This window comes from Girardinichthys multiradiatus, chromosome 19, assembly GCF_021462225.1.
Source record: "Girardinichthys multiradiatus isolate DD_20200921_A chromosome 19, DD_fGirMul_XY1, whole genome shotgun sequence".
Lineage (NCBI taxonomy): Eukaryota > Metazoa > Chordata > Actinopteri > Cyprinodontiformes > Goodeidae > Girardinichthys > Girardinichthys multiradiatus.
In genome coordinates, this window is record NC_061811.1 from 28,602,985 (window position 1) to 28,617,711 (window position 14,727).

A 14,727-nucleotide genomic window follows, 5' to 3' on the forward strand; every position below is an offset into this window, starting at 1 on the left:
TAAAGCAATTTGTTTATCGGTTCTTAGTTTATTAAAAACCTGGTTGTAAAATTAAAGAATAATAGAAAAATATATAATAGGAAATAATAACAAATATTTAAATACAGATATTTCCCACTACTTATAACAACTTCATGTACTGTCCAAAATGGAGTAGAAAGAAGTATAAACTTATGAAATCATATCCAAGTAGCTCTGGTCAAAACTGTTTTTGTGTCATCATGTTGGCAGATTTATCATTAACCATTATGTTAAACATTCATCGGTAGTCCTTCAACGAACGTCACATAGTTTCAAAAAAACTACTAAATCTGAAAAGGAGAATTAGGGAATCACTATTAGAACTTAATAACAACAAAATACACAAATATAATATATAAGATGATTTTTCAGTGTTTCATACCTCCAGTGTTACAGGCTCTCAGCTGCAGTTTATCAATGTCTCCCACCTGTCACACACGACTGCTACCTACAAAGCCCAACTGGCTTTCTTTTAATCTTGATCTTCTTGGAAACGTTCTACCAATCCAGAACCCTTCCAATATACCCAGGAACTACACTTTAATTAGACAAAAACCATTTTATATAGTTTACTTAATCAAATTATTTGGAAGAAACAAAAAATGCACATGAAAACAGATGGACATTTTTGGCCCAATTAAATTCACTCTATCCTCAATTGCACATGGGTTAAAATCACCTGAATATCAAAGGAGGAGATACATCCACTTACTCTACTCAGCTCTGACCTTTGACAAGATGCTGGCTAGTGTCATTGGCCAATATAACTTTAGCTCATAAAATAATGTTACAACACAATGTTGCATTGTGTATGTGGGTTGCTCCCATGAAACACTTGCCGAATCCTTTCTGCCAACACCAAACAGGTTATTCTGCTATTGATGGTTGTTTGATGCATTTATTTCATTAGAAGTTAAAGAAATTGGCATATTGATAATTTATTAGTTTGTTTATTTAATAAACAGGGGTCTCAATAGTGCTTAGGAGAACCATACACAACCATAACAGCCTGGCATCTCCTATTGTTGGTCACACATTGCTGATCCCACAAGTGTTCAGTGAAGTTGAGGTCAGGACTGTGGACAGGTTTTCTGTCCTCTCCATGCCCAGATTCTGGAGGTAGTCTCTGATGAACCCTGCTCTGTGAGGGATGAGTATTTTTCTTCTTGAAGGAAAAAGTTTGGTTCCTACACATTGAGATATAGGATTGCCACTGGTTGCAAACTCTCATCTCTATATCTCTAGGCATTGGGCTAGCCTCCAGTGATGATTTTGTTTTTTAGTGAGGAAGCTTATGTCCCACACCATCACACTGCCTCCACCAAATGCTGTCTGGTATTGGCAAAGAGCATTTAGGAAGTTTTTTTATGGGCACAACCCACACATACTCTGTTGCTCAACCCACAAATACATTTTCTGTACAAATGTGGTACTATTTTAATAAACAGACTTTCCAACAGTAGGATGTTTATTATCAAGAAGCATTGTTACAATGAAAAGAATCATCAAACACAATGCTCTCACTGTTTGTGCTAAGTAAACCAGTATGGCTTGTTGAATCCGAATAACATCTGTTAGAGATAACTTCAAACTAAAATCAAAACAGAGAGCCTGCTAACAGCAACAAAGGTTTTGAGTCAGAAATTGGTAAAATGAATTACCTCTTGTTATTTAGTGAACACTAGAATGCTATTAGGCAAAACAGTATAATTTAGTCTATTTTGGCCCATGGGTACCTGGGATGCTAACGTAAAAGTACACAAAAAAGTAATTTTCATAAAGCAAAAGACAGACAATTTGCAATAGGCTTCTGTTACTCCGCCTAACTGTAATTTAAAGTTATTTAAATAATTTCTGAGCTCATGGGGTGTTTTATACCTATTTTACACACAGTAAAATTGTTTGTCTCAGAGATGCTTATAGAAACCTTAACATATTTTAATGAGGACAAGTGAGGTATTAAACACGGGTTCAGCGGTGGTTACTGATTCCTCGTTAGCTTAGCTGACTTAGCCCGTGGCACGCGGAGAGATCTCACCGCTGCCGTCTGCAGCGCGTGCTGATGATCACAAACTTTTGAGCCGCGCGACACGCGTCTGAACAGCCTCGCAGCAGCAAGAGACGAGCAGGTTTGTAACACCGAAACACAGCAGGGCACAGCTACAGCTCAATAGTTGTAATTCAGGCAGGTTATCTATGCTGTTCGTAACATGTTTCCTCCATGTTCCCAGTGTTGACCCCTCAGCAAAGAGCCAAAAATGACAACCAAGAAGCCAAGGAGCGTGTTCCGGGAAGCTTCCCATCAGATAATAGCCGGTGGATCCGCTGGTGAGTTAATTATCCCACAGCCATTAATTTTGACGCCTTTGTTCCAATTACGCAATAGTTCCAGGTAGTGCTCGCCGCTTCGCACAAACTGCGTTAAAGCGGCAGGGTCACCTCTTCTTGAGTTATTTCCATTAAACAATAATTCCAGAAGTGGTGCCTGTTTATTGTTGTTCTCACGCAGCTGAAATATCAATACACATTCAGCAAGAGATGTTTAGGTCACACTAACAAAGAGATAATGTTTCTCACCAAGATAGTTCCCACCCATTTACGTACTCTCATTTTACGCCGTGTGCGTATTTTTACGCATGCGTAATCGTGTTCCCTTCTTGCTCTTAGAAAAGCGGCATTTTTTGTACTTTGTGCGATACAGACGCTAAGGGAGACACTTGGATAGGCTTCAGAATGAAGTGGGAGAGAGAAAGCAACTTTTCATGCCTTACTGAGGAAATATATGAATAAATGAAATGTATGAGCCGTTTGAATGAGTCAAGAAAATAGCTTTGACTGATGTAACACATTGTGACCCAAGGTATTCTATAAGCATCTATAAAATTTTTTTGGATATTTTGTGGTGGTTTTGCCTGCTTGCGGATGGATGTGTGCTTTGTCTGTCTACGTGTTTGCTTTCTTTGAAGATATTTACTGATTTTGTGTGAAATAAAGGTGAATATTGGTGGAAATGTGTAACAAATTTCTGTTAACTGGGTTTGAAAGACCTTTGCCTACCCATTCTTATTTTGGTAGATTTCAGTTTCTCTTTAAGAACTGTAAATGCAAACAAATTGCTTCTTTTTTTTTTATCTTGAACAGCTTGACGATTGAACTGTCCTAACAGTAAGATATTCATTGAAAAATCTAATTAAATTATCTCTAAAACTAGCTCATATTTTAGAGCTGTCTCATTCTTCATCAGTGGAAATCAAATGCAGTAACAACCCCCAGGTTATGAAACAGAGCTATCTGTGCAAACAAAACTCTGCAAAATATTTTACAGCGCCTCTTATCTGCTTCTGCAGAAAACAGATTGTAGCTCACTAAACATGTTCTTCTTTTTCTTCTTTTGTAAATCTGAAAATGTACGCTGGAGGTTGACCAATACACTTTTTTCTATGGCCAGTAGGATATTTGAGGAAGATACTGTTTGTTTTATTTGGCATATATCTGTTTATTTATTCCAATATTTTTCCTACATGTGATCCTTGCTTTTTTACTCATTAAGCCTGTGCAGTAGAGGTCTGAAGTGGTTGAAGCAGTAGAAGGAGCTCCTTCTGTAACACTATCAACTTGGAGACCTTTAAAGTAGCTTAACATGTTGGTTTTTCCAGCTCCAATCTTTAAAGAGACACTTTAACAGTTAATGAAAGCACTTAGAAAAACCATGCTTACTTTTCAGTGAAGCCTTTAGCTAATATTTGCAAAGACTACACGAGAAGAGCATCACTGAGAAGATGGCACTGATTAGGACCCACATAGATCTGATAAATGAGTAAAGCTGAGTCACCACAGCTTAGATGAACTATTTTGAAAAAAGGGGGGAGTAATTGATTCATATTCCTTCCCTCTTATTAAACTAAACTCCCTTCCTCCTTTCATTTTGTAATTCAAACTAACCAGCATGTCCAGCTTGGAGCCACAGAGGTGAGGTATATGTATGTGTACACAGCGATGAAACAATTTTAAATCATGACAGCCATAGCTGTTTCTCTGGTTTAACATCAAACCTTGTAAACACTGGGGTTTTTAACGATTTAGCCATGACATCAATAACCGGTTAGAAACCTTTCATCACTAAGCAACAGCTTACAAGTTGAAGGCTCTGCCACAAAACTTAAGGTTATACAAATTTTTAAAAGGTAAAAATAACCGGATATACGCTGACAGAAATATAAATGGTTCTGAAGACTAAGAATGCATGTTTTAATGTTTTTACTACCAGATTTTTCTTTTCTTCTGAAATTGATGCACATTACTGGGTCAACATTATCTATCAGGACCAGAGATGACCAAGACAGCCGTTAGTGTTGCACAGCTCTGCAGTAAAATTTTATTTCACAGATATTTTGTTTACTGCGGCAGCCGCACCGATCCATCTGTCGATCTCCCGCTCCATTCTCCCCTCACTCGTGAACAAGACCCCGAGATACTTGAACTCCTCCACTTGAGGCAGGACCAGCCACCCTTTTCCGGTCGAGAACCATGGCCTCGGATTTAGAGGTGCTAATCCTCATCCCAGCCGCTTCGCACTCGGCTGCGAACCGCCACAGCGCATGCTGTAGGTCTTGGCTAGAGGGGGCCATAGCAGGACCACGTCATCTGCAAAAAGAAGAGACGAAATCCTCTGGTCCCCAAACCAGACCCCCTCCGGCTCTTGGCTGCGTCTAGAAATCCTGTCCATAAAAGTTATGAACAGGACCGGTGACAAAGAGCAGCCCTGCCGGAGTCCAACATGCACCGGGAACAGGTCCGACTTAGTGCCGGCAATGCGGACCATACTCCTGCTCCGCTTGTACAGAGACCGGATGGCCCCTAATAAAGGGCCCCCGATTCCATACTCCTGGAGCACCCCCCACAGGGCATCACGAGGGACACAGTCAAATGCTTTCTCCAGGTCCACAAAACACATGTGAACCGTTTGGGCAAACTCCCATGAACCCTCGAGCACCCTGTAGAGGGTATAAAGCTGGTCCAGTGTTGCACGGCCGGGACGAAAACCACACTGCTCCTCCTGAAGCCGAGGTTTGACTATCGGCCAGACTCTCCTCTCCAATACCCTGGCGTAGGCCTTACCAGGGAGGCTGAGGAGTGATATCCCCCTGTAGTTGGAACACAACCTCCGATCCCCCTTCTTATGAAGGGGGACCACCACCCCAGTCTGCCAGTCCAGAGGCACTGTCCCCAACCGCCACGCAATGTTGAAGAGGCGTGTCAACCATGACAGCCCAACAACATCCAGAGATTTGAGGTACTCAGGGCGGAGCTCATCCACCCCCGAAGCCTTGCCACCGTGGAGCTTTTTAACCACCTCGGTGACTTCAGCCTGGGTGATGGAGTTCAACCTCGAGTCCCCAGCCTCTGTTTCCACCAGGGAATGTGACAGACGGATCGGTGCAGCTGCCGCAGTAATGGTGACGCTGTGCCGGGCCGTTGTGGTGAAGAGAGAGCTGAGCTGAAAAGCGAAGCTCTCAATTTACCGGTCGGTCTACGTTCCTACCCTCACCTATGGCCATGAACTTTGGGTCATGACCGAAAGAACGAGATCCCGGAAACAAGCGGCTGAAATGAGCTTCCTCCGTAGGGTGGCCGGGCGCTCCCTTATAGATAGGGTGAGGAGCTCGGCCATCCAGGAGGGGCTCGGAGTAGAGCCGCTGCTCCTCCACATCGAGAGGAGCCAGTTGAGGTGGCTCGGGCATCTATACCGGATGCCTCCTGGACGCCTTCCTCGGGAGGTGTTCCAGGCACGTCCCACCGGGAGGAGGCCCAGGGGACGGCCCAGGACACGCTGGAGGGACTATGTCTCTCGGCTGGCCTGGGAACGCCTTGGGCTCCACCCAGAGGAGCTGGAAGAGGTGTCTGGGGAGAGGGACGTTTGGGTGTCTCTGCTGAATCTGCTGCCCCCGCGACCCGGTCCCGGATAAGCGGAAGACGACAAGATGAGAGACGAGATATTTTTTTTCAAAACGGAGACAAAATAATTACAGAATTCATGTTTGAAACTGTCATATATTACCATGAAGCATCGCATCGCTAATCAGGACCACTCAAGCATAAAAAAAGCTGATAACGGCCGCTGGCAGTTGAGTAAAAACATGAACACCTTTTATAAAATGATTTAAGAAAAAAACATGTTTTAATGATAATTCTTATAATTAAAAAAATACAGGACTGAGAGGCATCAAATGAACACAATAATAACCTTGTTTTATTTATTTTGTGCAGACGTAGATAAGTTCTACAGCTCCTAAAATAAGCTTAGCATGAGATCTTTCTTGGTTGGTCCTTGAGGTTAAATACTATACAAGGCCCCATTATTCTGTTTAACTTTCGTCCACCATGGATGTAGGTTTATGTTTGCAAGAATTATTAAAAGTGTAGAAAACAAATGTAGCTGCTTGATAAAAGCCTTTTATCTTCTACGTGTTTTTCACTTTTTTTAAGCTTGAAACACTTTTTGTGTGATTGTCAATCGACTCCCTGATGATTTTTTTTCCATGAATAATTGCACCTCATAGAAAGCTCAACAACTCATTGACATGATATTTACATTTCTCTATCATTTCTTTGAAATCATGTTATTTGTTGGGACACGTGGCTTCTGCTAGTTTGTTGTCTCCAGAATCCGTTGTGAGATTACACACGAGGAAAGAGAAGCCGGATGCATCATTTGATCTGGCATACAGATTAGGAACCAGGAACAAGTGCAGTTTATATACCAAGTTGGTTTTTCCAGTTGAACAAGCTGGCGTCTGTTGACAGTAGAGGATCACAAAGCTGTTTCCTTATTTTTTTAATGCAGGCTGGTGTTTTAGTGCTTTTTTAACAGGTTGAGTAGCTTGGTGTTTGTCTGTTGACAAGTGGGTGTAAATCACATGCAAGACAGTTTGCCTCTTTGGGTTCTCAGTTTTTAGAATATTTAATTTTGGAAATTGTGTCCAACTTTTTGAAACTCTTGGAGTATATTATTTTGGGTGAGGTATAGTTGTTGAACTTTATTTACTAATTTTTGAAAAATTATGAACAACACTGTTTTTAACTGTTTGTGCAGCCAAAATGTAGACATTAGGAGCCAGTGATCTGCCCCAGAGTCACCTTTCTAATGTTGTTCCAACAAACAATGAATGAATGATGCTTTTATGAAAAATCTGGTACAATGCAGCATATCAGTGCTGCTTGCCTTATAGCCTACAGCCCGGCTCAGTTATCACCTCACTGGTCTCCTGGGTCTGTTAACTGGCTGACTTGAACTACAGTCCTGACGTTGAGGGGCTCTAATCTGTCCTCACTGAGACTGATTGGGGCAAGCAAGGGACAGAGGTTTTTATGTGAGCAAAATGAACTTAGTGTTTCTCCACACCTTCACCTCCCCACCAAAATATTTTTTCGACCTTGGTTTGCTGTTAACAAGGATGGAGAGAGATAATTTATCTGCAGCTTTGTCACAGGGCTTCTTTTACATGTAATGAGGAGAAAACACAGCATTTGGGCTGTCTAAGGAAATAGATTTTTGATGTTATGTGGCGCAAATGCTTGAACTGCAGTTGTCCTCAACTGAGCTCCATACATTTGTCAAGACTTTGCAGTGAAAATGTTAATTTAAGTTGATGTTTGTGTAAGACAATAAGAATAAGGTTTCATGATTGCCTTGAGCCTGTAAAAAAAAAAAAAAAAATCACACAAATTTTAATTTGTTTTCAAGTTTATCATCAAGACAATTGCGCAACACTATAACTAAAACTTTTAGATTTCGTTTTTTTCATTTTTTTTTATTGAAACATTTATAAAGCACATTTGAAAACAATCTCAGTTGCTCCAGGGTGCTGTACAGGTTGATTATAAAGAAGCCTAGACAAATATGAGGAGCTTATAAAAAAAACAAAACAATAACTATCCAAATAATGAGACCATTCAAAACAGGATGGGGCCTAAAAATAGAGCCCTGAGGCCCTCCACAGCCAGTGGGTTATACTGAACCACAGCAAAAAACCTTTCTAAAGAGAGGCATTTTTATGGTGTTTTTTTAAATGGTTTACAGTCTTGGGCAGATCTCTCTTGAAATGGGAGACTGTTCAGGAGCTTCGGTGCTGCGACTAAAAATGCACTGTCCTTCTTGGGGTTTATTTTTTTTTTGGTCCTAGGAACTTGTAAAAGCAGCTGTTTTAAAAACGTCAGAGCTCTGGAAGGGCTGCATTTGATTAAACCTTGCAGGTGACAACGTAAAGAATGAACCAGCCCAATGTACAAGAGTTACAGTGATCCAAGTATGAAGATTTAAAGGCATGGATAATATTCTAAAAACCTGTTGTGGTAATAAGGTATTCACCTTAGATAGTAAGCTTAGGTAAAGAAGCTTGTCTAAACAACAGAGCTTATTTGTGTATCAAGTTTTAGATTTGTACAAAATAAATAAAACCAAGTTTCTCCCTTTTTAAATTACTAATGGAACCAGGAATGCCAATCGCAGTCATTGCATCCAAAACTGTTCAATTTCCAAATACTTTGGGAATTACTTTTGTTTAAACCAAGGAAACTAATCATATTCAAGCAACATTATCTGTAAATTATCCACAAGAAATAAAAGAATACATTTTTTGTTTTCTGATTGATACCAGTGGTAGCAAATCTAATACAAGTAGAATGAGGCCTCAAATGAAGCCCTGAGGTGCTTTGCAAGTAAGATAGGATGCTGACTAAGATTACAGACCTAATTGACTGGAGAATCTCCTGTTTTACAAATGGCACTAAATTAATTTGGGTGCTGTGCACCTAAAGCCCACAAATAACTCCAGAGAAGATAAAAGTATCTTATGGTCCATTGTATCAAAGCACCAGTTTGCCCTGAAAGCACTAAAAGGCAGTTACCAGTTTCAACAGTTTTTAACCCTTTAATGCATGATTATGATAACCTCATCTTTCATCTTTTGGCATATTTATATATATATATATATATATATATATATATATATATATATATATATATATATATATGAGAAACAGTAACAAAATAAAACAATGCAAAGTGTCCCCAAATTTTACCTTTTTTTATTTTGTTCAGTGGAGTGAAAAAAATAACTTCCTTATTTCTTAGCCTCTGCTCTGTACATACTTCTGTCCTATCCCCTCATTCAGCCTTGAGTCCTCAGATGCAGACTTCCCCCTGTAGAAGTGTGTATTTTAAAACTGAAAATTTCTGCAAAAACAACTAAATATGCCAGAAAACCAAGAATTATGGTATCATAAATAAGTTCTATGATATACAAAAACATCAGCACAAATAATTCACACACAAACAAGGCTGCCACACTGAAGAGGTTTATTGTAGATCTTTGATGCTGTTTTATTTGTCCTTGAGCTCTTTGAGATGTCAGCATCTTTAGCTACTTCAGCATCTTTAGCTCCCCTAGCAACCTTAGCTCCACCATCTCTACATTCAATTCTCCTTATTAATCATGCACTTTACTTCAGTATTAATAAAACAAACATTCAAACTGTAGTTCACACAACTGAACTAATCCGTGAATACACAGTATTGTTACTGAAAAACCCCTAAACTATGGTTGAAACAAAAATATGGAGAAGAAAACCCTCAATGTGACTCCATGTTGCTTTCAAGCTAGTTATGCTTTGTTAATAATACAACTTTACAACCATAAATATACCATTTGTGTAACTGGGTAGAAGTGAATAAAATCTAGAAACAAAAATATACTTTGAAAATTTAGGTATCAAGTAGATGTATTTGGATGAAAAAAATCAAAACCACCCACCTCACCTATGGGAGAAAAAATGGAGATGTTAGGAATGCACAAAGAATACCAAAGAAGTAGAAATGAATATGGCCTTTAGTCTCACAGAGTGCTTTAAAAGGTATTAACACTAAGATATGTCAAGCATTTTGGTGAAGGAACGCATTTTGTACAACTATAACAAAATATTAGGCTACTATGACCCAGTAGCTTGTGGGCTTCTGCTACACGTAGACTCATTCCAGCAGGCTGAATATTACATTGGCATGCCAAGTCTAAAGTCACCACACATGAAACATATTAGCAAACAATTATTGCTTTCCAAACAGCCCTTTGTGACATTAATACTGCAAAAAATTATTATTAATATGACCGCTGTAAATTGTCCTTACATTAATGTTGCGTTCAGTTTGTCTCGGAAGTCTAGTTACAAATCCGAAAACCAGTAGGATTTGGTATTTGTTTTGGTGCTAACGGCTATTAGCAATACGTGCAGATAACGAAGTTCTCCCAAACACAAGAGGGACTTGTTCCATAGGCATTTCGTACCATTATGTGTGCCCCTAGTTAAACCAGATACAAACCATCAGAAGTGAATATCAATAGTTAATGTCAGCAACCCTCACTAAAGTCTGTGTGCAGCCATTTATATACCAAACCTGGGATTCCTTCACCCAGCTCCGACTCTCCTAGTCAGAATTCAGACTTCAATAGGAGTTCTTGTTGTTTTAGAAAATGATTTTCCTCGAGTACAACAAGAACCCACCAGAACACCTAGAGAGACTACAAGAAAGCTGCCTTTGAGTAGCTGCTCATTGTAGTGAACATTATGCATGAAAGGGCTTTTTCTGTGCTATAAAGGTGTTTATCCCGATAAGAGTTAAGATGTGACTATAACTGTTTACAAGCAACACATTTAAAAGAATTGAAGCCTTTGCCCTAAACTGGGAAAAAAAACCGGTATCAGTGTTTTCCTTTTTGATTTAGCCAGTTTAATTTAGGCGTAAAAATCGGTGTCAACATTCAGCACTTATTTTAATGTCAGTCACATTATGCCCACAAGGGGGTAGTAACTCCCTGCTGGATGTGTTTATGTGCAGGTATGTAAGGTCGTAAGGCTTTTGTCGTTCCCTGTAGGGACAGGGGGATTGATGCACAAGTGCTCTGCAACTTGTCTTGGGGTCTAAAACAGAAAAAAAAGCATAACTTGTAAATAAAAATGAAATTAAAAGCTGAAATCATAAAGAAAATAAACAATGATGAAATAAAGAGTGGATTAAATGTATAAATAGCTAATCTATCTGGTTACATGATCCTTGCTGTAATGTTTTTTTTCTAAGTTCTGTTATTTCCTCGCTGGAAGCTTTTTTTTTTTTTTAAACTCCATGAGTAAATCGATCCGTCTCCAGCAAATGGACTGTGACGACATGAGACAGATGTGATTGCCGCAGCTCTCCCTCCAGACTGTCAGAGCCTCGCTCCGACTGCACCGCAACCCTTTTGATTTAATTGGTTTTAAACAGGGGGGCTGAAATCAGTCGGGGAAGAACAAATAAAGCCCATTACCCTAAATGAAAGAGGGGAAGAAAAGAGGAGAGACGAGGGAAATAAAATAAATATAGTCTATGAGAATGTGCACGTCGGTGCGTGCGCGCTCCATGCCTGTTCGTGCGCGTGCTCGTACTTGGCAGTGGATGTTTTTTCTCTCCGCAATTCCCGTTTGGCAGCAACCAATCACAGTCGAATTAGGACTAATATTTATTTCCAGAAACAATTGTACATGTTTCGGAAGGGGTAGGGGGGCTTTGATTGAACTCCTGGCGGACATGTTGTAGACAGATGTTTAAGTGACCTCATGTTTGAAGTAAAGTTGGTTCTGGATGGGACTGCCCAGCTCCCTCTGCTTCCCATCATTTTTTTGTCCTCAATCTTGATGCGAACAGGCTCACATTTAATGTGTGCTTTGGCTCGCATTAAATGCCACCCATTTACATTTTCTGTTCCATCTTTGACAGACAGATGTTCAGGCATACTGAGACGGGTAAAATGGGCCATGATAGTGGTGAAGGATGGCTACCTAACCGGACACATGTGGCCTTTGTTGTAGAGAGGTCTGTCCTGCAAAGAGATCAGGATTTATCATCAGCGCAGCTCCTCTGTCATCCTCGTAAACGCGAGAGAAAATACTTTTCCTCCTGATAGACCTACCAGTTGTGGTCATCTAAGACAGTATTTGTGACTTTCTACAAATGATTAGAAACTAAGTCTTTAATTAAAGTAACACCTCATTTAAGGAGGAAAAAATACAACACGCTAATCACTTCTAAAATAAGCAGAAAATCAGTTGTTGTTATCCACTAATTATAAATGTTAATGAAAATGTCAGAACAGGTTAGGTAAACGGGGAAATTAGTTTGAGGTCTGATTAGGCCTCGGGTGTCTGAGACGAATGTTAACGGTGTTCGATGCTAATAATTAACAGAAACGCATTTGTACAAAATTTGTGGAGTAAAAACTTTTATGTGAATGAACTCAATGATTCATCCAGAATCCCCCATTATATTCTTGGCTACAACTTAACAGCAAAGTCCAGGCAACAGTAACAGGCCTTGTATTATATACCCAATGTTCCACATAAATGTTCACGACTAACCTCTGCAGACGCAATAACACATTGTGTTTAGATGACCTCATGTTTTGAAGTGATGTTGATATCTGTACCCGTATTATATATATATATATATATATATATATATATAAAGAAAAAAGATAAATTTTAGACATTTCTATAGGAAGTTGACAGTTTATCAATGTTTTGAAATAAATACATTTACATACATATTTATACATGTACAGATATACACTATAGATAATGTAAAATGCATGTTCTTATTTCCTTATTTTTGCTTTTATACAATATACATGCAGATATGGAGACACATATTTATTTTGTAATCCCCTATATTAAATAAGACTTAAGACAACTAAATATTTTCCATATTAGTTCTTCTCTTTTAAAAAGACTCGTCAGTTTCACTTGAATTGACCTCCCTCAGACTAAATAGCAAAACAAAGAGTACAACTTCTGTTAACTAAACAAAAATAAATAAAAACGCGTAAGTTTATAACTGATCATATTTTGAGGATGTGTGTCCTCCAGATTGTTGACTAGATCTACAAACCCATATTGAGGACATAAATCTGTCCCTCAGAGTGAAAAAGCGTATTTGATGAATGAGCTCCTTCAGAGATAGCGGGACGCTACGGTAGTTGAGGTTCGTGGTGCGCTTGACTCGCCGTGTCTGACCCCGCGCGGGCGGCCTGTGTGTGAAGCGAGTCCAGGAAGGAGGCCGCGCGCGGTTCCAGGACATCATCACGATTTAGAAGGGTTCGCGCGCACAGCATAGCTTCAGCTGTCAGCAAACAGGAGCGCGTGCACGACTGTAGTTCTGTAACCGGAGTAACACTCAAGGGGAATATTCAGGTGGCGCGTTAATACATGCAAGTAAAGTTACATTATTACAGCCTGATAAAGTCCTTAAAAGAACAAACAGAATTAATTGACATTTCTCCAAATAGGAAGCTGTATATTAAACGTGTATTTTACTCAGATGTATGTAAATTGTGTTGTGAAAGTAGATAAACAGGCCTTTAATTAATCCCACAGGGCAATTTAGATCTCAGGTATTGTTGCAGAAAGGATATAGGAGCTAATCTCTGCCCACATATCTTGTATACAACTAAGAAAAATTACATTGTTCTAACTGCTTCCTTTCTCAGGTATAATAGTTAAAAACAAAACAAAGCCCAAGGGTGGTTGTGTTGTTATCTTTATTACAAAGTTCTCTATAACAAAATATTAATATAAAATATGTATATAAAATAAGAATATGTATTTATGCAAAACTGTGGGGGGTGCGGGGGGGTTGTGTCATGTAATGGAAGAGTCAGCTTTGTGTTATGTGTTTTTCTGTGTGTTGTGCATCTGAGTGACATATATTTGCTGGTAAGGAGGCTATAATTGGAGGAGTTTGTGGGTTGAAATCTGCATGTAAGCTGTGGTGTATGTGCAAGTTTATTTTGTGTTTTAACGGATTTGGATTCTGCTATCTCTGCGGGTTCATTTTTGAGTTGTCAACTTTATTTATTCTCAGTTTAAACAAATCCTTAAACAATTTTTAAAGGAAACACGGGGCTGCCGGCATCATTCCTTTTATGTTTACATCCTTGATGTTCGGTCACCGATATTTATGATATTGTACAGTGATTATTGCATATGAGAGAAAATACAACTGTAAGAACATCGTTTGTTTTATAATCTCACGAGCCACAACTTGCCCTCTGTTTCTTCTCCAACACTTTGTTCCTTATGAACTGTGACATATGTTGAAAAGTCTTGAATTGGGCATTTAACCTCCTGCCCTGTAACTCGTAGCCACGGTTGGCAGCAGGTCAGACATATGGGGCTTTTCTCTTGTGGTAGAGGTTACCACTAGACGGATTACTAATCCTGCTTTTTTTCTCCTCTTTAGGATTTGATCTCTTATTTCATAGTTTTTCTATTGTTTCAGAAAACCTTCATAAACAAAAACGGAAAGGTCAGGGTCATGGCAAACCTTGCTTCTTTCCCCCCTTTTTTATATTCTGAATGTGAATGTGGAGTTCAGATCCAATAATTACAAGCCTTTCATGCTCTTGCTGCAAGCACTGATATATAAATAAACATAATAAGTACTGTCAAAAAACAAAAACAAAACCGGACAGGCGGAAACCCTTGAATTACATGCCTGTTTGGTGTGCGTGTGTGTGTGTGTGTGTTTGATGTGTTGATTCTCTGGATGAGCGGGAGATTTACAGCAAAGGTTTGTACAGTAAGCCTCTTCCAAAAGCTGCCATTCTCTCTCCCCTTTTTAGC

General features: G+C 39.4%; 1 protein-coding gene across 3 annotated transcripts in view; it reads left to right on the forward strand.

The window, feature by feature from the left end:
• The first annotated feature begins 17 nt into the window (after nucleotides 1-17).
• The window catches only part of slc25a21 (solute carrier family 25 member 21), a 141,627-nt gene continuing 126,917 nt past the window's right edge, over nucleotides 18-14,727 (forward strand). Inside the window, exons 1-2 of one of the 3 annotated variants that reach the window (XR_007035025.1) lie at nucleotides 18-2,150; nucleotides 2,253-2,349. Coding sequence is in view for 1 of the 3 variants with exons in the window: in XM_047344806.1 (XP_047200762.1) it covers nucleotides 2,280-2,349 (70 nt within the window). In the remaining 2 variants the exon portion in view is untranslated. The remainder of the gene's footprint in view (nucleotides 2,151-2,252; nucleotides 2,350-14,727) is intronic. The other 2 variants (XR_007035026.1, XM_047344806.1) reach the window with 2 other exon arrangements.